We start from the raw sequence: 22,233 nt of genomic DNA, 5'->3' as shown, positions 1-22,233 counted from the left end.
TAAAATGATGCCTTAAAAACTTCCAGCTCTTAAATGTTTATTCAGTTAAATGTGTAAAGTGAGAATAATGACCAATGACCAAGTGCTTGCGCATGTGTCGCTTCGCCTGGTGCTGATGACCAGCGGAGGGTCCGCAGTTCCGACCGCCCCGAGCAGCCACCCGAGCAGCCCAGGCAGCAGCCTCCACAGGAATCAGGGCTTGGGGTTTTTCCAGCTTCTACGGAAGTGAGGTTGGTGCCTGGTTTTCCCCAGTGAAGCAAAATAATTCACGTCACATCGGAAGCAGTGTCCCCACCAAAAAAAGGTTAAAAGCACACAGAAAAAGTCACTGCAACTCAACATGGCTCGGCCTTGAGTTAGACTGTCTTTGGGGAGGAGGAGGCAGGCTTCCGAGAGCACTGATCTTAAAGGCGCAGGAACACCTGCTGTGAGACCTTACAGGCACACCGCCTTCGCACCTGCGGTGTGAACAGGTTGGCCTTCCCAGGCGGAATGGAAAGGATGATGGAGCTAAGGCTGGGTTCGGAGAGGGAGGCTGAGGCTGCTGGAAAGCAGGGAGGGCAGACGTCTAAAGAAGATTGAATCTCACTTTTAACAGCTCGTTTATCAAATAATATACCAAAGAAGTGCTATGCTTTGTTTGAATCATATTCTTTTTAGTTCTTATCACAGTTCATATTCTAGAAAAAGGGGCTGAGGCCAGAGAAGGCACTAAGAGTGCTGAATGGCGGTGCCCGGGGCGCCCCGCCTTCTCTCGGTAAATGCACCAACCCCTGGGAGACAGGCACTGCACCCCATTGCTCAGAGGACACTTCTGAGGCCCCAGAGAAATTGAGGCAAATGGCCATCTACCAGCTATGAAATGTGGAAACTAAACACAATCCCACTGGTTCATCTTACAAGCAAAACCGATCCTACATTATTGGAAATGAGACTCTGTCATCTAACTTTGATCCTAAGCAAAGGTATCCTAATGTTTAATGCATGAGCTGTCATCCATGTAACGTGCAAATACTACATTCTAAAAGAAGAAAAGAGAAGAGTTTGAGTTTGTGAGCCCTGAGGATTAGATCTCAGTGCAGAGCTTGGGGTCCCCCATCACTGCCTGCTCCCAGCCTCAGGGGAAGCCTGTGCCAGGGGGTGCAGTGAGCCAGGGACATCTGGGCCAGGCCTCGGTGCTCATGGTGAGCTTGCCCTGAACAGAGCCAAAATGGAAGGCCCATCAAGTGGCTCAGCTGCCACTGGGGTCACACTCGAGCTGGGCCTGCCACATTCACATAGAAGGTGGGGAGCCAAGCTTCCCGAAAATGTTCTTGGGAAGAAATAAAAAGCAAAAAAATAAAAATAAAAACTGACGTTTTCAGGGAGGAAGGTAAAAGTTATCCTATCTAATAAAAGAGTAATATGCAAATTAACTATCACTCCAACACACAAGATGGCCGCCCCCATGTGGTCAAAGATGGCTGCCCCCATGTGGACACAAGATGGCCACCACAAGATGGCTGGCAGGGGAGGGCAGTTGGGAGGGACCAGGCCTGCAGGGGAGGGCAGTCGTGGGCGATCAGGCCAGCAGGGAAGGGCAGTTAGGGGTGACCGGGCCGGCAGAGGAGAGAAGTTGGGGGAGACCAGGCCTGCAAGGGAGGGCAGTTGGGGGCAATCAGGCCTCAAGGGAGGGCAGTTAGGGGTGACCGGGCCGGCAGAGGAGGGCAGTTGGGGATACCAGGGCTGCTGGGGAGGACAGTTGCAGAGGACCCAGGCCTGCAGGGGAGGGCAGTTGGGGCAATCAGGCCGGCAGGGGAGCAGTTAGGCGTCGATCAGGCTGGCAGGCAGAAGCGGTTAGGGGCAATCAGGCAGGCAGGCAGGTGAGTGGTTGGGAGCCCGCAGTCCTGGATTGTGAGAGGGATCCCAGATTGTAGAGGGTGCAGGCTGGGCTGAGGGACACACAACTCCCCGTGCATGAAATTTGTGCATTGGGCCTCTAGTGTTATATATGACAGCTAAATAGATTAATTTAAAAATTTGGTTTTTTATTAGATTTGGTGTTTTAGATGTAAAAGATTTGATTTTTATCAAATATATTTCATTTTTATTATATTTCTTTGATTTTAAATATTTTTACTTTATGATTAGTGATTGAGCTTTATTTTTATATATAGATCACAGAACTCATTCTCTAAAATTAAAATGTGGTAAAAAAAATATAGGCCCCTGTAGCATATAAAATATTTGAGCACAATTATGCAATTACTTCAAATCTTAATTTATGTTTTGATAGCAAAGGTGAATATGGAGGCAGGTTCTCCCCCCTTTTTTTCCTGATGCACTAGAAGCACTAAATGCTATCAACTTGCTGAAGATTTAACTGAGTTTTATTGCCTGATATCTTGCAAAATAAAATACCAAATCAAGAGTAAAAATATATTTAAATGTTACCACCTTAGGTCTTCAAGTTTATAAATTTTACATATAGCCTAGTTGAAACTTCCACAATCAGAGACTCACCCCAAACTTCTGTTTACCCACATTACCCTCCAGGTTGTTCTTTTCATATTCCACCCCCCTCTCTTCCCTCCTTCCCTTACCTCCCTCCCTCCCGCCCTCCTTCCTCTGTATGAACATATTCATTGGGGAGGGGGGATCCTACAAATTGCCCAATGTGTCAGCTTTCCGGTGACAGTGTGGGAGAAGCGGTCAGGATGCTGGGAGATATTTGTAGTTAATCATTCCTCATGCCTTCCCTGGCACTATTCATCTCAGTGTGTACCTAACAGTTTTCTTTTTTAAGCCATTCCAGAAACTTCAAAATCTTGGATACAATTTAGAATGATCTCTTTGCTCTGTCAACGGGGAATTTTGAAATTTTTGTAGACAAACATGCTGGAATAAATCAATTAAGATGCAGATGATTAATTTGTGGTTTCTGAAAAGTGTATAGTGGCCAGAACTAACATGATTTGATCTAAATTGTCTTGAAATTTCAAATTTTATTAACTTTCTTATAAGAAAGTACAATGAAAACACCAATCACAATTTTTCAAGATGGCACACCGAAAACTATTAAATATTTCACTTTGCAAAATTTACCTAGTGTTTATTTGAGATAATGTGCAATTGTTCAAGTCTTTTTATTATTTATTCATTGTGCATTCTTTTAACTTTAATTAATGAAAATCCATTTTTAAAACTCCTTCTATGCCTAAACAGTAACAATATGAAGAATTCCTAGGTTGTTGGCTTTGCCTGGTATAAAGACGTTATCATATTAAAGACTTTATCTGTATTACAACTATGTCAAATAGCATGAAATTCAGTTACCAATCTTCTAGCCACACGTACCAGAAAGAGTGATTGTAACAATTTAATGAATTGAACAAGGTTATAGTTTACTAGGAGAAATAATGATGCCCTCAACAAATACAAAAACCTTCATCAACCACAGACAGCACACTCCCAGCAAAAGCAGAACACGGCCCAGACGGCCCAGGACCGTGGACTTTCTCACCAGCCTGACATTGAGCTGAGCCTGAGGGCACTAGCTTTGCTGCGTTTGCTTGAATTTTCCGAACTATCTGGGTTCTTGATTCCACAGGGCTATTGTGTGGATCCAGTAATCCCGGCACAAAAATACCCGGGGAGTGACTCCCCTGGAGTCCAGGTTATGAGCGGCTCAGTCTTTCCACATGCCTGGGGGATGAGCTAGCCCCGTGCGAGTTCCTCTTCCAGCTTCCTAATCCCACAGCAGACAGCGGCCTGCCAGGAGCTGGGCGGGGAGGACCCGCGGGCTGCAGCCCTGGGCAGGCTCTGAGCCGGGGCTAGCTGCCTCTCAGGGCCGGCTTTTTGCATCACCACTGCCTGGAACTAAGGAGACACTGAGAATGTAATTATCGGCCACACTGACGCCTTCCCTGTGCAGCCCAGGAGACATTTATCTCCCTGGCACCTGGCCCTGCGTGGCCGGCTCCCTCTCCTTTCGCCTGGATCGTCTCGTTAAAAACAACTTGGAGAGGGAGGAGCGCAGCGCGATGCTGGAAACCCTCTGAGGCGCCTTTTCTCCTAATTTCCAGGCTTGTCCTGGAGGCGGGGTCGTGGTTTGAGCAGCGGGCGCACTGTGTGCTGCCTGCAGCCTGCAGAGCTCTCACTTCCCCTGGCGGGGGCGCGGCGCGGGGCTGGGGGCGCGGCGCGGGGCTGGGGGCGCGGCGCGGGGCTGGGGGCGCGGCGCGGGGCTGGGGGCGCAGGCGCTGCTGTCCTGTGGTCCCCAGGCCCCGGCCTAGGGGACCCCGGTCTGCGGGTCGCCGCCGGGATCCAGGACAGGCCGCTTCCTCAGGCTCCAGGATAGTGGAGGGGGGACCTGCCTCCCCGCCCTTTCTCCCGCCCGCGCTCCTAGAACTTTTCAAGTCCCTGCGAGGGAGCGCGCACCCCGCCAACAGGCGCTTCCTTCCAGCGCGTCACGGGGTCGCAGCGCACAGCCGCCAGCGCCCGAGGGGGGTGTCTTGGGTGGCGGCTGAGCACGACTGCAACACCCTGTTTGCCCCCCAAATAATGCATGGTGCCGGGGGAGGGGGCACCAGGCGAAAGGCGCCGCATCTGTGCCCAGGACCGCGGGTGGGGCAGCCTCGCAGCTCCAGGGGATGGGACGGGAGAGGGGGTGGCACGGGGACCTCCGCCCACCCCACCCGACAGCTGTCAGCCCTTGGCATTCATTGGCTCCCCCCACCCCGCCTCCTGAACACCCCCAGCCAGCCTAGCCCCCCGCCCCCTCCTTGCTGACCTAATAAGGCCATGCAGGGTGTGGGGAGCTGGATAAAAGGCGCTCCGCTCCCGGGGACTCTGCAGACTGCGGACTCTGCAGACAGCGGGCAGCAGCCACCCGGGAAGAAGACCAGCCATGGCCAAGGAGTGGGGCTACGCCAGCCACAACGGTGAGTCCCCGACGGGCGGTCCGGGCGCCGGGCACCGCGCAGACCGCAGGCCCTGGGCAGCTCCCGAAGCCGCGGTGGAGGGTCGGATGGGGACACTGCCCAGCGCCCAACCGGCCTCTGCCCTCATCTCGGCAGCTCCCTGCAGCCGTGTCACTCCCTGGGGGCAGGGCTGGCTCCCTTCCCAAGACTGCCGCCTTCCAGGAGCCAGACCTCGCAGGTCCAGCTCTGAGTTCCGGGCCAGGCAGGCACTCACCTCTCAGCCCGGTGCGGGGACAGGGCGGGCTCTGACCACCACCTGTGGCCAGTCTTTCAGTCCAAGGCGGCAGGAGGTGGCCCCGAGGCCACTGCACCAAGCAGCCTGAGGCGGGTCCCTGGAGCAGGAGGAGCCCACCTGTGCGGCCGGGGGCCCGGCTGCCATCCAGGCCCCTGGGCGGCCCCGCTGTGTTAGTCACTAGCACGAGGGTCTGCGGCGTGCCCCGAGTTAACAGACCCCCCCTTGCCTGCCCAGGTCCTGACCACTGGCACGAGCTTTACCCAATCGCCAAGGGAGACAACCAGTCGCCCATCGAGCTGCACACGAAGGACATTAAGTACGACTCTTCCCTGCAGCCCTGGTCGGCCTCCTACGACCCCGGCTCGTGCAAGAGCATCCTGAACAACGGCAAGACCTGCAGGGTCGTGTTTGATGACACTTACGATCGCTCCAGTGAGTGGGACCCTCAGCTAGAGCTCACGGGGGTGCCGCAGTGGCGGTGGCAGCACTTAGCACCGGCACAGCGTTAGTGGGAGAGGGGCACTCGCCCCTGAAGAGGGAGATGACGCGCCTTTGCTCTTTGCTCTGGTCCCGGAGCACTGCGGGACGGGAGGGGAATGCCCCCGCCCGCTCACGCTGCGTGGCCAGGCCCGGGTCGCAGAGAGGGAGCTGGGTGGGGAGGCGGGGCAGTGCGCCCAGGGGAGTGACAGAGCTCCGGGTTCCAGGGCCCTCACCCCTCGGTTCTCTGCTTCCCCCTACACTTGGCAGAGCTTCTGTTCTACAAAGAGGAACAGTGCAGAGAAAGGAGTGGGCGGCCCCTGACGTGAGGGTGGAGGGGCCCTGGGGGCGGACAGGGCCAGAGTGTGCGGAAGAGGCTTGCCCGTCACTCTCCCTCGGGTTGTCTGATGGAAGGGAGAGGGAGAGAGAGAAACATCAAGGATGAGAGAGAATCATTGATCGGCTGCTTCCTGCACACCCCCCAGTGGGAATCGAGCCCACAACCCAGGCATGTGCCCTTGACAGAATCAAACCCGGGACCCTTCAGTCTGCAGGGCGATGCTCTATCCACTGAGCCATACCAGCTAGGGCCTAAATCTTTTTTTTTTTAATCAATTTTTTTTAAACTACAAATTTAACTTTTTTTTTTAATTGATTTTTTTACAGAGAGGAAGAGAGAGGGATAGAGAGTCAGAAACATTGATGAGAGAGAGACATTGATCAGCTGCCTCCTGCACAACCCCCACCAGGGATGTGCCCGCAACCAACGTACGTGCCCTTGACCGGAATCGAACCTGGGACCCTTCAGTCCGCAGGCCGACGCTCTATCCACTGAGCCAAACCGGCCTCGGCTAGAGCCTAAATCTTGATTTGAAGGTCTCTGCATAGTTCCCAATATCCTCTAAGGAATAGTTCAGCCTCTAACTCACTCCCCAGGCTGAGGGACACGAAACCAAACGAAGTGACAGGACTGAGGCATTTGGACGGCCCGCTCCAAGTCCTGCCTGGGAGCGCTCTGGTTTCGCTGTGCGCACCGACCGCTCCCCTGGGAGACTGTTCCCACCTCCTCGTTGGAACAGGCTGTCCGCGGCAGCCCTGGCCTGGACTAGGAAAGCGGCTGGAGAAGAGAACTCACTTTGCTCAGTGGTTGCCCCACTGGGCACCATGAGGAGCAACTCAGCCCTTAATCTCCGTCCATCCTCCCAGCAGCCCCAAATGCTGGGGTTATTAGCACCTTCCCCAGAAGTTCAGCAACTTGCCTGAGGACACAGGGCCAGCGGGGAGGGCACAGGGCCAGGGGGAGGGGGGCGCAGGGCCAAGGGGGGAGGGCACAGGGCAGGGGGAGGGGGTGGGCGCAGGGCCAGGGGGAGGGCACAGGACAGGGGGAGGGGTGGGCACAGGGCAGGGGGAGGGCACAGGGCGGGGGAGGGCCAGGTATCTGTCTGGCTCTCATCCATCAGTCACTTCCCACTGCTCCATACGCCCACCCACACTGTGCTTGTCTACAACCCCAAGGCTCACGCTGTTGCTTTGCTTTTATTTTCATAAATGTTAAATTGACATTAAAAATAATAATAGGAGCAAACAAGCAAGACAGGCCGGAAACAGCGCTGGCTTTGATAGATGCCAAGACTCTCTTGGAAGAGGGGGCCCCCGGCCCGGGCATCAGGGCAGCATCGGGTGGGGCGCAGAGGGGCCAGCTCCCCGCTGACCGGCTTCTCCTCGCAGTGCTGAGGGGCGGCCCTCTCAGCGGGCCCTACCGCCTGCGCCAGTTCCACCTGCACTGGGGCGCCGCCGACGACCATGGCTCCGAGCACACCGTGGACGGGGTGCAGTACGCCGCCGAGGTAGGAGCCGCCACCCCGGGAAACAGCCGGCCGCGCCCACCGCCCTGTGCCCAGTTGTAGCTGAGCAAAGAGCTGCGGTCCTTTCGCCTGAGCCGAGGCTGCCAACCTCCTGGGCTAGCGGCCCACAGTCACGGGGCGGGTGGGCGCCCGAGGGAAGAGTCCCCAGGTGGCTTGAAGAACGCGGACAGCAGCTGGATAGAGAGAAGTCCCGGCCGATGGGACTGGAAAGGTAATGGTCACCAGCACGGTGCCAGCCGGTGAGCACTGCTGTGCCCTCTCGCAGCCCCCCGAGGCAGGACAGGCGAGGAAACCGAGGCACAGCAGGCCGCGAGAGTCTCCAGGGCGGAGGGCAGGGCTCGGCCTCAGACCGGCTCCGCGGCCGGCAGCCTGTCCTGCGCCCTGAGCGCCTCTGGAAAGAACGCGGTGCTTTAGGAACGGCACTCCTGCCCGTCTCCTCGTGAAGGCTGCACATACGTGTGTGATTACATATGCACATACGTTCACACACACAACACTTAATATGAGCAAATGCTACTCCTTGTCTCAGTGAGTCCATTTTTAAAAAGCACGATTTGTAGCTCAGATCAGGGCCCCGAATTACAAGGAACTAAGACAAGCCTCCCGCACATCCTCTCCATGAAGACAGAGTGTTGGAGGCCACGGTGCCGGAGGCCAGCATCTTCCCGCCCCTCCCCCCTCCCGGCAGCCCGGGCAGCACAGGAAGAAGGGCGCCGGGGACACTCTCAGGCAGCTGGGCTGTTGGGTGAACTAACTCCGGGAGACCCACAGGCCCTCGCCGTGGCCATCTGCCCACAGCCCCCCTCAGGGCGCGAGACGCTCACTACTGCCAATGCCTCTAGACATCTCCCCCAAGCTCCGGTGCTCTTTGCAAATACGGCGGGGCTTGCAGTCTGACCTCTGTGCAGGGGGTCATCTCTCTTGTTTGACACTGAATAAAACAGTGTCAACGGCTAGGAATATTGTATTCCCTTGCCATTCTACGTAGCTCAGTATGGGCCTGGGACTAACGTACCTGGTGCCTGTGTTCCGCACTAGGATGAGGTTACCCCGCTGCGAACAGGAGGTCGATATGCAGATGCTCACGTCCCCTGCTGCCCCCCTACTTCCCAATTCCCTGTGACTGCAGGGTGCCAGCAGACCGAGCTCTGTCTCAGTCAGAGGAGGGAGCAGATCTCTGAATGCATAGTTCAATTTTTATTCATTGTTTATCGCAAAGTCCTAAATCTTCTTGTCCTCATTTTATACACATTTGAACATTCGACATGTCACCCAAACGGTGGCTGTTAACGATTAGAATCCCACCAGCTTCTCTGCGCTCTCAGCGGCCTCAGGCCGGAGAGCCGCCGGGTGTCCTGTGGGTATTGGACGCGGTTTCCTGGCGCCGGGGGTGAGCTCACAGCCTCTCTGCTTCCAGCTGCATCTGGTGCACTGGAACCCGAAGTACAACACCTTCGGAGAAGCTCTGAAGCAGCCGGACGGCATCGCCGTGGTGGGCATCTTCCTGAAGGTGAGCCGCACCTCCACGTGCTATTTCCAAGCTGACTTCTTTCCCACGCTTAGGGCGGCACGCGCTCACTCCCTCCTTTTGCTTAACGGGGAGCAGAATGAATTTCAGTATTCATTCAACTAATGCAGGTATTTCTGCTAAGACCAGCTCAAATGCTGCTTTCCCTTAAAAGTGTACCCTTTGCCATGTTCCTCAAGATGTGGGTCTGTAGATGAGAGTGGCGTGGAGGGCGGGCGGGCGGGCAGCGTGGCCGCTACCCTTTCCCCCTTCTCCTCCCCCGGCCTGCACACCAGCACAGCCGGTGCTGGGGACGCTGGAGGCCACGTGCTCCTGGTCTCAGCGGAGACAGCGCGGGAATGTGTGTGTTGTTGAGCCAGCCTCGGTTTAAAGAGGCCTTAGTGTCGTTAACACAAGACTTTAGTGGCAACATAAGCTAGACGCGAAGCCAGGAGTGGAAACTGCCTCCTTTCTTTTCGAATGACCTGATTCGTCTCATGTTGTTCCTTCGCCGGTCGTGTCCCGCTTGGACACAGCTCCACAGGAAGCGGGGCGGGTCCGGGTGGGAAGACAGACGGGAGTCTAGTTTTAGGTACATTGAGTCCATCCCGGTTCTAATTCTATTTAAAAAAAGAAAAACATGGAATGACTTTGCAAAGAACGTCAAGGTCACAGAAGCAGATCAACATGCAATTTTGTGGTTCTGTCCTTCAGAGGCCTGGAGTCCAAGTTTAGTTCAGAAAATGCACACTCTGAAATTTGGGGGGGGGGGAGAAAGAAATTTATGTTTTCTTTGCATGGACTCCTGGCAGAGTTATGAGTACTGGTTGCAGATGGATGGGTCAAATTGCTTTTTAAGACAGTCCTAAATTATGGAGAAGGGAAAGTGTAATTACTGGTTTTCTATTTTCTTGCAGATAGGACGTGAGAAAGGCGAGTTCCAGCTGGTTCTCGATGCGCTGGACAAAGTGAAGACAAAGGTAAAAACCCTCCTTTCCCTCTGAGGACAGAGAAGGAGCTCTGTCAGCTTTCTCCTTCTACATTTCCAGTGTATTTCCTCCACCTGAATCCTGCTGCCAAGTTTGATGAGTATGCTAAACACATGTATGCAAATAGGTACCATTATATCCATATGTTTACAGCTTTAAAGCACTTTCACATGCATTCCCTTATGTAATGCTCACAGTCTGTCTGTCACATAACTGCTTCCTTAATGAGTGGATGAGCATGGCCACCCCCAAACACATGCACACACCACACACACACACACACCATATACATATATAACATGCACACACACACTCACACCATATGCACACACACTACATACACACAACCACATGCATACACCATATACACACACATCACAGGCACCCCCCATATGTGTACACATATTCAACACATACCACATGCACACAAACAAACATGCCACACACACACGAAACACACACATGTATGCACATGCATCACACAACACACGACACACACATGTGCACATGTGCAACACAGCAGGTGCACACACATGTAACATGCATATACATAATGCACAGCACCTACACACATGCTACATGCACACACACATTTGCAGAGTGCCATGTGTGGCTGCTGGTAGCACCCACCTATGGTCACCCTCACAGGAGACCCCTAATGAACCGTTGGAGTTGTCTGCGGCTGCTCCATCGAATGCGGTCGCTTTGCCGCCACAGGAGCCATTCCGTGTTCAGCAGAACCTGCGCTCTCCTACCATTGAGACCCAAAGAGTAACTGCCGTGAATGGCTTCTGTCGCAGTTCAGCGAGGTTTCTCTTGTCGAGAATGACAGAACTACAGCTCTACCGGCAGCGGATGAGGAATAACATACTATAGGACGGTCCCAGAGCCAGTCAGACCTCACCGACCCGCTGCCCTGTGCCCTTTGCCCTTTATTTCTGAAGGCATGCGCTTTGTTTAAAAGCTCCATTGTCTCTACGGCCTTAAATTTGTTCTGACAAACAGTGGTGAGGGCCTGGGGAGAGCGGTGTGCACGCTTAGTGCACCTGCCTCTCACCTGCCCATCTCGCCTGCCCACCGTACCCCCTGCAGGGCAAGGAGGTGCCCTTCACCCACTTCGACCCATCCTGCCTGTTCCCCGCCTGCCGTGACTACTGGACCTACCACGGCTCCTTCACCACACCGCCCTGTGAGGAGTGCATCGTGTGGCTGCTGCTCAAGGAGCCCATGACCGTGAGCTCCGAGCAGGTGAGCCGTAGCACGGACGCGGCGCTGGCTGGCTCCCTGGGAGTGATGCTGAATTGAAAATGTACAGCTGCCCGTGGGAGCTCAGAGCTGCCCTACACCAGGGGTTCACAGGGGGCCCGGCAGGTGCGGCCACAGTCAGCCTGTCCCACCCCCACAGCGTGAGGTCACAGGGGGCCCGGCAGGTGCGGCCACAGTCAGCCTGTCCCACGCCCACAGCGTGAGGTCACAGGGGGCCCGGCAGGTGCGGCCACAGTCAGCCTGTCCCACGCCCTCAGCGTGAGGTCACAGGGGGCCCGGCAGGTACGGCCACAGTCAGCCTGTCCCACCCCCTCAGCGTGACTTCCTCGGGCACCAGGATAACGCACACCATTTCCAGGCGGCTGTGATGCTGGACGGTGACCGAGTTTGTGCTCTGGAAACACTTAATGGGTTTCGATGAACAGCATTTTGTTCACGGGAGGCACCAAGTGCAGGGTAGGAGGCAGGAGGCTCCTCCAGGCCTGGGGAGGAGGTGCTGACCCTGGGGAGGGGGTGTCACCTGTGAGGCGTCGTACGGGTAAGTTGAGGCTCAGAAAAGGCAAGTAATGAGCTGGTGGTCACACAGCCAAGTGCAGGAGCTGAGATTCCACCTCCCCCTGTCTGCTCCAGCACCCTGGCTCCCTCCTTACTGCTTATCTGCGGCAACAGTCCGGGCGGAGGCCGGAGCCAGGCTCGGGGAGAGGAGTGGGTACCCGGGGTGGGGGCGCAGCGTGGGCGTCCGGCGTCTCCCGGCCCTGACGCAGCGGCTTCTCTCCTCTGCCTCGTGGACTCAGGTTCCCGTGGTCGTCTTCATCAGCAGATCGGGTTTAACCATCAGGTTCTCTGGTACAAATATTTTGAAAGAGGAAATTTTCTTAAAGGAGAAAAGCTAAAAATATTTTCATATAGAAATAGAGCATCACTGACAAGAATTTCCTAAACTCCTCTCCCTAAAGAAAAAGAATCCGCTCTGAGAATTTTAAATGTAGCGCAATGGTTAGTTCCTTCTGCCCTTTACACGATGGGCTCCTGCATGTACCCAGCAAAGACGACTTACAGGTAGACTTTGCACCCACGTGGTCCCCTCCTCCGTGAAACGAACTGTTTCAGAACCCGGGGAGGAGGCTCTGACCCGGGGCCTGCGGTCCTGCACGAAATAGTTTTCACACGTGAAGAAAAGGCCTGTTCTACCAGGAACTGGTCACCCAGCAGCTCTGGACTGAGCATGGGAGCAGGTGCTGCGTTTGCCGGTCTTGTTTAAAAGCCGTGGGTCTCTAACCCTGTCGCACGCACTGTGTCCACTTGGTCCGACGTGGAGCTGACCGCCTTCCTTTGCCCCGCAGATGGCCAAGCTGCGCAGCCTCCTGTCCAGCGCCGAGAACGAGCCGCCGGTGCCCCTCGTGGGAAACTGGCGCCCACCACAGCCCATCAAGGGCAGGGTGGTGAGAGCCTCCTTCAAGTGAGCCCTCCCCGGAAGGGACCCGCCCCCAGAGCTCGGGCCCTGCCTCCTTCCGTGCCCCTCGTGCCACGTGTACTTCAGTCTCCACACCAGCGCTGAGCGATGCAGTCACTGACGGCAGGCTGAGCCGGAAAGCACCCGGCCTTTGTAACCATCCCCTCTCCTAGAAAAGTAGCGTTTGTAGTGCAGCTTCAAAAAAGAGATGGAGGAGTAAAGAGATGGAAAAAGGACTACTGGGCACCAGTTTTCTGTCATAAATTTCACAGAACTGCCGTTTTACAAATTTTCACATTATCCATTGTCCATCTTAGCAGCTGAGTGAGTAATTCTATCTGAGGAGTGGAGGCGTGTGTAAGTCATATAGCACTTAAACTTAAACTTGACCAGACCCGAATTGAGATGAGAATGTGTCTAACCCTTAACCAAAACCAACAGAGGCCCGTGATGTGTTAAAATGCTGACTCCTGTAAAGGTGACCTGGTTTTGATGATCAGTGAAACAAAGACGCATTCGACCAGGAGTTTTAAGAAAACGTGACCCGGTATTTGAATTTTTTCTTCCTAAAGGTGGTTGACTGTGGCCTAATACTTTTCTTTCCCGGAAGGAGGACCACTTATTTTAATTTCGCTCCTTTGATTTTTGCATGCTTGTTAACTAAACGGCCCGGCCCTCTGAGTTGCGGGTGGGATTCACCACTCCTGGCACAGGCAGGGCGATGTCTGACGTGCAGTGAGGCGGGCGGCTGATCAGCAAAATAATAAAGCCATGAACGCGAAGAGTTCCGTGCTGTGGTGTGTGTGCTTTTTGGTTTTTTTTTTAGTGAAGGGTTGCACACAACAAAACAGTGAAACTAAGAGCGGTCTGTGTTGATGGCTGAGGGGCAGTGGTAGCAGCCCACGTGCTGAGTTTGGTTGGCTGCTGCGCCCCTGGGAGTGGCGAAGACAGTTAGTGGGAGCCTCTGAGGAAGCCGCAAAAGGACCACCTGGCCATGAATTTGAGAGTCGTCTCCAGAGGTCTGAAGGCTGGTTCAGGATTTGGGGTTCATACCATAGGTGCTCCTGAGGGACAGGAATGACCCTGGTCCAACACATCAAAAGTCCACCTACTTAGCCCGGCCAGCGTGGCTCTGTGGTTGAGCATCATCAGCCTATGAACCAGGAGGTCTCGGTTCGATTCCAGGTCAGGGCACATGCCCCGGTTGCAGGCTCGATCCCCACTGCAGGGTGTGCAGGAGGCAGCCGATCAATGATTCCCTCTCATCATTGATGTTTCTCTCTCCCCTTTCCTCCCTGAAATCGATCCTATATAAGAAAAGCCTAATATGCTACATGTCTGGTCTGCAGGTCAACGTTCAATCATTCAAAGCACAATATGCTAAGCGGGGCTTACAGCTGGTGAGCACAGCGGCGATGGCAGGAGCCTCTCCTGCCTAAGTGGCAGCACTAAGGATGTCTGACTGTTGAACATCCCCCAAGGGCTCCTGGACTGTGAGAGGGTGCAGGCCAGGCTGAAGGACCCCACCACGAGTGCATGAATTTTGTGCACTGGGCCCTAGTATCTATACTAATAAAAGGGTAATATGCAAATTGGTCAGGACACCCTCACAGTAACAACTGAACAGCAGGCTGTGTGGGGTGACCAGGCCGGCAGGGGGGGCAGTGAGGGCTGACCAGGCCAGCAGGGGGGGGGAGTTGGAGGTAACCAGGCTGGCATGGGGGCAGTTGGGGGCAATGAGGCCGGCAGGGGGAGCAGTGAGGGGCAACCAGGCCAGCGGCGGGGGGATAGTTGGGGGTGACCAGACCAGCAGAGGGGAGCAGTGAGGGGTGACCAGGACAGCAAGGGGGTCAGTTAGGGGCAACCAGGTGAGCAGGGGGGGCAGTGAAGGGCGACCAGGCCAGTGGGGGGGGGCAGTTGGGGGCAACCAGGCCGGCAGGCAGAGGCAGTTAGGGGTGATCAGGCTGGCAGGGGGGCGGGGGCAGTTAGGGGCAATCAAGCAGGCAGGCAGGTGAGCAGTTAGGTCCCAGATTGTGAGAGGGATGTCCGCATGACGGTTTAGGCCCGATCCTGGGGATCGGGCCTAAACCAGCAGTTGGGCATCCCCTGAGTGGTCCTGGATTGGAGAGAGTGCAGGCTGGGCTGAGGGGACCCCCTCCCATGCATGCATTTCATGCACCGGGCCTCTAGTCTCTATATATTTAAAAGTCCATCCACTTAGACTTTCAAACCACTTACTGTCTTTAGATGTAAACTTCGATGTGCGTTTCGTCACCTCCCTGGCTCATGTTAACTGACTTTAGAAAGCGAAGTGGAGCTGGGCCCAGAGCCCCGGGAGGGCAGGTAATTTAATGGATGGCCACGTGGGTGAAGGGAACCCAGGTCGGTCAGTGCGAACTGATGTGTTAATTAAATCCCCTGAAATTAGGAGGCCTGGAAGTCCAATTAGCGGAGATTCACAGCGCATCCTCTCAGGTAGTCCTCTCAGGAGTGCCGTGGAATGTGTCCAGGGCACACTCCACGAGGACACGCATATCCGTGCCAGCCACAAGGCTGCAAGTACGCAGCTCCATGGCAAGAACTGTCCAAAGAGAAACCGTCTGATCAGGGGAGCAAGCTCCCTGGGCTGTGAGCTCCGTGAGGCACAGATAGGAGTCTGGACACTGACATTCCCCAGGTTGCCTGGTACTGCGCCTGGTACTTAGCACATGTCCAACAAATATTCAGTGAATAAATGATGATCACAGGACAATACGCACCTTCTTGAACAATACTTTACTCGGCAGGGTCCAAATTAGTACTGGTTTTTGCTCATCTTATTTCATTTAGATCTCCTTGGAAAATGATTCCTTTAGCTTCAGGTGGTAGCTTTCCAGTAAAACATTACTCCCTCCCTCCCCCCACCCGCCCCAGACCCCAGTCTGGGTCATTGCTCACAATTATCATCCAACTTAACCCTTCCTCCAACTTCTCCCTGGGCTCACAGTGCTGAGTTATTATAAATGTCCACGTGAACATAGAAACCGCACCGGGACCTTATTCCGTGGTGGCCATTTCCCTGGTGGTGCACAGACCTCCAGACAAGAGCCTTTCAGGCCCACGCCGCAGAGGGAGCGGGCCAGGAGCTGCGGGAGGAGGGACAGAGAAGAATCAACACAGGGCAGAAACGAGTCGTAATATTCAGATGATTATATCCTGAGAAGTCTGTGAATGGGCATCAGAATCAAGAATTTGCTGAATTTGAGCACTGCTAGGTCTCCAGGGTGAGCCTGTGCTATAATCCCTCTAAGGGCTGACAGTTTGTCTGTGAAGCGATAAATGACTGTGCAGCACCGCGGGCCCGAAGCTCTCTATGTGGGTCAGTGGGTGCTGGTGCAGATGAGCAGACGTGTTCTACACAGAACATGTCAGACTGCAGGTGTCAGTGTCTACCTGTGATCACTAAATAAATACCGTTGGTATGAACTATAAAAAGCTGGTTACGTGTGAAAAATCAGTATGCCTGTCATTCAAGTAAGAATTGGCAAAAACAAAATTGGTCTAAAAGAAATTCATAGGTTCAAAACCACACATATGATTAATTAGATGTCAGTTTCTCTTCTAAGTCTTCTTATTTGATACTAGAGGCCTGGTCCCCTCAGCCCAGCCTGCACCCTCTCCAATCCAGGAGCAGTCAGACATCCCTCTCACAATCTGAGACCTCTGGCTCCTAATCGCTCACCTGCCTGTCTGCCTGGTCGCCCCCAACTGCCCCCTCCCTGCTGGCCTGGTTGCTCCTAACTGCCCCCCCCCCTGCTGGCCTGGTCACCCCCAATTGCCCCCTGCTGCCGACCTGGTCGCCCCCAACTACCCGCCTCTGCTGGCCTGGTTGCCCCTAACTGCCGACCCCTGCCGGCCTGGTTGCCCCCAGCTGACCCCCCCACCGGCCCAGTCACCCCTCACTGCCCCCCATGCCAGCCTAATTGCCCCCAATTGCCATCCTGGTTGCCCCCAACTGTCGCCCCCCCCCACCAGCCTCGTCGCCTCTTACTGCCCCCCCCCGCCAGCCTGGTCACCCCTCACAGTCCCCCCACCAGCCTGGTTGCCCCATGCAGTCTGCTGTTCAGTCATTTGGTCGTCCCTCACTAACCCCCCTGCCGGCCTGGTCGCCCCACACAGCCTGCTTGTTCAGTCAATTGGTCGTCCCTCAGGCCGGCCCTGGGTGGCTGGGCAGCCACCATCTGAGGCTTGCCTGCGCCTCAGGCCGGCCCTGGGCTGCTGGGGGGCTGAAGGGACTGGGGGACTCTGGAGGCAGGTGCACAGAGAGGCTGGACCCACCTGGGGGCGGGCCCAGTCGTGCCATGTGCTTGTCACCCCAGTGGGGCTGAGGGGACTGGGCACCACCATCTTGTGGCTGTGGGTGCCGCCATCTTTGAAGGCGTGGTAGTCAATTAGCATATTCCCTCCTTATTGGCTGTGGGCACTGCCATGTTTCTGAGGGCATGATGGTCAATTAGCATATTCCCTCTTTATTAATAGGATTAAAGAGTAATTCTGGATGTAAGCATAACATATTATAGCAGAGGAAGAGTAAGTGAGAAAGGAAAGAAAAAATAATGATAACTGTGAATGTCAGGTTAATTTTTTTTTCAGATTTAATCATGTAAATTTAATGATTTTTTAAAACTACCCTAAGGCAGCAGACTTAAAATGCAAAAATAAAGCCATGTTTGTATGTTATTTTTCATCTAGGCCACTAGATGGCAGCACAACAATTATAAAAATGACAAAAAGCCAGCCTGTGTTTCAGAGCTATGAGATTTGTTGTTTTATTCCTGAACACCCTTTCTGCTCCTTTCAAATGCTTAATGAACCATTAATGTCCATCTACAAAGAAAAGACGGTGAGGCATTGTTACATATTTTTGAAAATTTTAGGAGCCAAAAATGAGGCCTGGGGGATTAGACGATAGTTATTGAACTGAAATGTAAATAAATGAGAAAGAAACATTCCACAGCCCTGCCCAGAGGCCTCAATTCAAGTCACACAATGCTTGCTGGCTGTGTGGCCTCAGGCAAGTTCATTTCTCCGTGCCTCAGTTTCCCCCTGTGAATAGGAGGGTTGTTTTAAGTATTAAATGGGTTGAGTTAATATAAACCTCTTGGGTTAGTTATTTTGGAATGTAATAAACTCAGTAAAGGGTAACAATTACCTTCTGTACACTGATTATACTTCAACCAAGAACAGTTCTAATGGAATATTCAGTACCTGAGGTCATGTTCTTTATGTCTCTATCAGCATCATGGACCATATGTCATCCTATCTAATAAAGAGGGAATATGCCAATTGACCCTCATGCCATCGCAAAGATGGTGGCACCCACAGCCAATAAGGAGGGCACATGCTAATTGACTGCCCCGCCCTCAAAGATGGTGGTGCCCACAGCCAATAAGGAGGGAATATGCTAATTGACTACCTTAAAGATGGCGGCACCCACAGCCACAAGATGGTGGCGCCCAGTCCCCCCTGAGGCTCAGGTAACCAGGGCCGGCAGTGGCAGCAGCAGAGGTGTGATGGGGTGTCGCCTTCCCCTGGTCACCAGGTTGCCTCCCACCCCTGAGGGCTCCCGGACTGTGAGAGGGGGCAGGCCAGGCTGAGGGACCCACCCTCCAGTGCATGAATTTTCATGCCCCGGGTCTCTAGTCAATTAGAATAATACTACAGGAGTTGCCATAGCGCGCCCCTCTAACAGGCCCCCTCTGCGATTGGTATTGGGGAAATGGAATTTAGACACAAGCCAATGGCCCCTGTCCCATACAATATGGCCACACCAGAAACCAGCACAACGCTAGGGGGGTGGCGGGAGCCCGGGGCCTCTCCTGGGGAAGGCCCTGCTCCACAGCTCGCACCTGCCCTGATAACAGGCACTGTGGGCAAACACCCAGAAAGTAAACAAGGAGAAAGGTGGGTGGGGTGCGCCCCGCTTCACTGACCTTTCAGTGTCAGCGGACAGAGATTTGGGGCTCTGCACGCAGGGGAGAGCCACCTTCGTGGTGAGTACAGAAGGTCTCCTGCCGTGAAATTAATTTGGGCTTGTCTGGGCACACCGCAGAATCAGAACCCTGGGTGAGTCGCCCACGTCAACCTGGGAGACAAGTGTATACATTTGGGGATGACCATCTTATTGCACAAAAGGAAATGAGAGAGATGAGGCGTGAAATCCAGGATCGAGGAGACGACTGGGAGCTAATGAACCCCTTTGGATTTGAAGGTGCCTGGTGGCAGCCACCTGACAGCTGGACCAGGTGATGATCACAGGTAATCAGCAGGGGCGAGAGCATTAACAGCGAGGTCACCGGGGACCGAGTGCAGAGCAGCGGCACAAAACCCAGCGATTTGAGAGCTAATTTTAGCCGGTGAGACTCGACTCTGCAGTAAACAGCATCGGATTCTCCCTTGTATTTAAATCATCCCCGGGTACAGGAGGGGCCTGGGAGCTCAAGGGAAATATTTTGACCATTAAATGTGCATATTCTTTGTTTCAACATGTCCATAAATTTCTGTCATACTCACTTGACTCATTTAAAATTTGAATGGTTCCTAACACATGTGATCAAGGGACTTCTTCCCCCCGGGGACACTTAACTCCCATGAAAGTACATTAGAAAGGCAGCCTTGGAACTCACTGTGCAATCTGGTCCTAGAACTCCCACCTCTGCTCCTGGGGGCAGTCGGCCTAATGGAGGCCCTGAGGCAGGCGGGGACATGTGGGTGTTTGGGGGCCCAGGGAGAGGGCTTGGCTAGGGAGGGAGACCGGAGCCGAGCAGAGCAGGGCCATGGGGAAGAACTGAGAACTAAGCAGGAAGGAGCAGGCAGGCAGCCATAAAGAGGCTGCTCTTCAGGGAAGACTAGGGTGGGTTCTTGCACTGGGAACCAATTTTTGGAGCAACAAGTCCATTTGAATCTCATCTGTGATGTAACTTGGTGTGTGTGTGAGTGTGTGTGATGAGTAATGGGGGGTGGAAGGCTATAGAAAAGGGAGGACTCCACCTGTCTTGTTATACTACTGAGGCCCCAGTACCTAACAGCATCTGAAACCTAGCCAGTGCTCAAAATGTATTTGTTGAATGGAAGAATGGGCAGATGGACAGACAGATGTGTGGAAGGAGGGAAGAATGGAAGGAAAGAAGGAAGAAAGGATCGGTGGAAGGGTGGGTGGATGGATGGATGGATGGATGGATGGATGGATGGAAGGGTGGATGGGTGGATGGGTGGAAGGGTGGGTGGGTGTATGGATGGATAGATGGAAGGGTGGGTGGGTGTATGGATGGATGGAAGGGTGGATGGGTTGATGGATGGATGGAAGGATGGATGGGTGGATAGATGGAAGGGTGGGTGGGTGTATGGATGGATGAAAGGGTGGGTGGGTTGATGGATGGATGGATGGATGGGTGGATTGATGGATGGAAGGATGGGTGGATGGGTGGATGGATGAATGGATGGATGGGTGGATAGATGGAAGGGTAGGTGGGTGTATGGATGGATGAAAGGGTGGGTGGAAGGGTGGATGGGTGGATAGATGGATGAATGAATGGATGGATGGAAGGGTGGGTGGGTGTATGGATGGATGAAAGGGTGGGTGGGTGGATGGATGGATGGATGGATGGATGGATGGATGGATGGATGGAAGGGTGGGCGGGTGTATGGATGGATGAAAGGGTGGGTGGGTGGGTGGGTGGGTGGATGGATGGATGGATGGATGGATGGATGGATGGGTGGATGGATGAATGGAAGGGTGGGTGGGTGTATGGATGAATGGAAGAGTGGATGGGTGGATGGGTGGATGGGTGGATGGATGGATGGATGGATGGATGGAAGGGTGGGTGGGTGGATGGGTGGGGATGGATGGATGGATGGATGGATGGATGGATGGATGGATGGATAGATGGATGGATGGAAGGGTGGGTGGATGGATGGAAGGGTGGGTGGATGGATGGATGGATGGATGAAAGGGTGGGTGGGTGGATGGGTGGGTATGGGTGGATGAGGCAATGAAAATCCTAAAATACTGAATGACACTGTACAACTATGAGCTGGTGTGAGGTCTGTCCCCATCTCCGGAGTCCTTGGAGGAGGGCAGGGGTTTCTATTGCCATCACCCAGGTCTCTCAGTAAAGAGACTTTGGATGGGAAAGGGAAGCAGCTTTATATGGGTCAAACCTTATCCTTTGCAAATTTAAATTTAAAACATGCATTTCACCTAGTATGGGAGAGGCATGTTGAGGAGCTATAAAGCACAACCTCCACCCAGAAACTTATCTCCTCTAGCACCTGCTTCTCTGTGCACACTGAAGAGGCCGGTTGGCAATGAGCCTGTGACACGGGAGCAGCGGCAGGAATCAGCAGATCAAATCTAGCACTTGAAGTTCCACGCGTTCACCTCCATTTTCCCACTTGTGACATTCATGCTCCATGTTCTGAGCGTTGTGTGAAGATGCCACAGGAACTGCCCACCCATTATAAGGATGAGTCTTCCTAACTCAGTGTGTCGTGGCCAGAGTGCACAGAGTTGGCTGATAATGAAAATTCAGTAAGCATTTCCCACTGACATATTCTGTCCCACGCCAACCAACCAGGTGGTCCATTCAGGTAAATTCCTACCCTCCACAGACTACACTCCACATACGTACTCATGCTCTTGTAATCACTACCTAGAGCAGTGGTCGGCAAACTGTGGCTCACAAGCCACATGAGGCTCTTTGGCTCCTTGAGTGTGGCTCTTCCACAAAATACCACGTGCGGGTGCGCACGTACAGTGCGATTGAAACTTCGTGGCCCATGCGCAGAAGTCGGTTTTCGGCCTGGGTGAGTCTATTTTGAAGAAGTGGCGTTAGAACACTCAAGGGGCCGAAGAGCCACATGTGGCTCGCGAGCCGCAGTTTGCCAACCACTCACCTAGAGTGTACTCATAGCTGAGAATTCCCTAGGGGTAAAAGCTTTTACTCAGTGAATTTACCAGAAATCAAACTCGGGGTGGTGGTGGTGGTAATGGTTTATTGTTGTTGGGGTTGGTGGTTGTGGTGGGAATGATAAGCTGGTGGTGGTGGTGGGATATGTTGTTGTTGGAGGTGGTGGTGGTGGGATGTGGTGGTGGTGGGAATGGTAAGCTGGTGGTGGTGGTGGGATATGTTGTTGTTGGTGGTGGTGGGATATGTTGTTGTTGTTGGTGGTGGGATATGTTGTTGTTGGAGGTGGTGGTGGTGGGATGTGGTGGTGGTGGGAATGGTAAGCTGGTGGTGGTGGTGGGATATGTTGGTGGTGGTGGTGGGATATGTTGTTGTTGGAGGTGGTGGTGGTGGGATGTGGTGGTGGTGGGAATGGTAAGCTGGTGGTGGTGGTGGGATATGTTGTTGTTGTTGGTGGTGGGATATGTTGTTGTTGGAGGTGGTGGTGGTGGGATATGTTGTTGTTGGAGGTGGTGGTGGTGGGATATGTTGGTGGTGG

The 22,233-nt window shown here is 53.9% G+C and overlaps 1 protein-coding gene across 1 annotated transcript; it reads left to right on the top strand.

Moving 5' to 3' along the window:
- The first annotated feature begins 4,787 nt into the window (after nt 1-4,787).
- CA3 (carbonic anhydrase 3) lies at nt 4,788-13,534 on the top strand. Its single transcript, XM_008160370.3, has 7 exons — nt 4,788-4,919; nt 5,428-5,625; nt 7,399-7,517; nt 8,953-9,045; nt 9,960-10,022; nt 11,124-11,279; nt 12,641-13,534. The coding sequence occupies exons 1-7, from the start codon at nt 4,886-4,888 to the stop codon at nt 12,758-12,760; spliced, it is 783 nt and encodes a 260-aa protein (XP_008158592.1). The 5' UTR covers nt 4,788-4,885; the 3' UTR covers nt 12,761-13,534.
- The last annotated feature ends 8,699 nt before the right edge of the window (nt 13,535-22,233 follow it).

Source organism: Eptesicus fuscus, chromosome 19 (assembly GCF_027574615.1).
Source record: "Eptesicus fuscus isolate TK198812 chromosome 19, DD_ASM_mEF_20220401, whole genome shotgun sequence".
In the NCBI taxonomy this organism is placed as follows: Eukaryota; Metazoa; Chordata; class Mammalia; order Chiroptera; family Vespertilionidae; genus Eptesicus; species Eptesicus fuscus.
The sequence above is the reverse complement of the archived record's forward strand: the minus strand, read 5'-3'. Positions and strand labels throughout refer to the sequence as shown.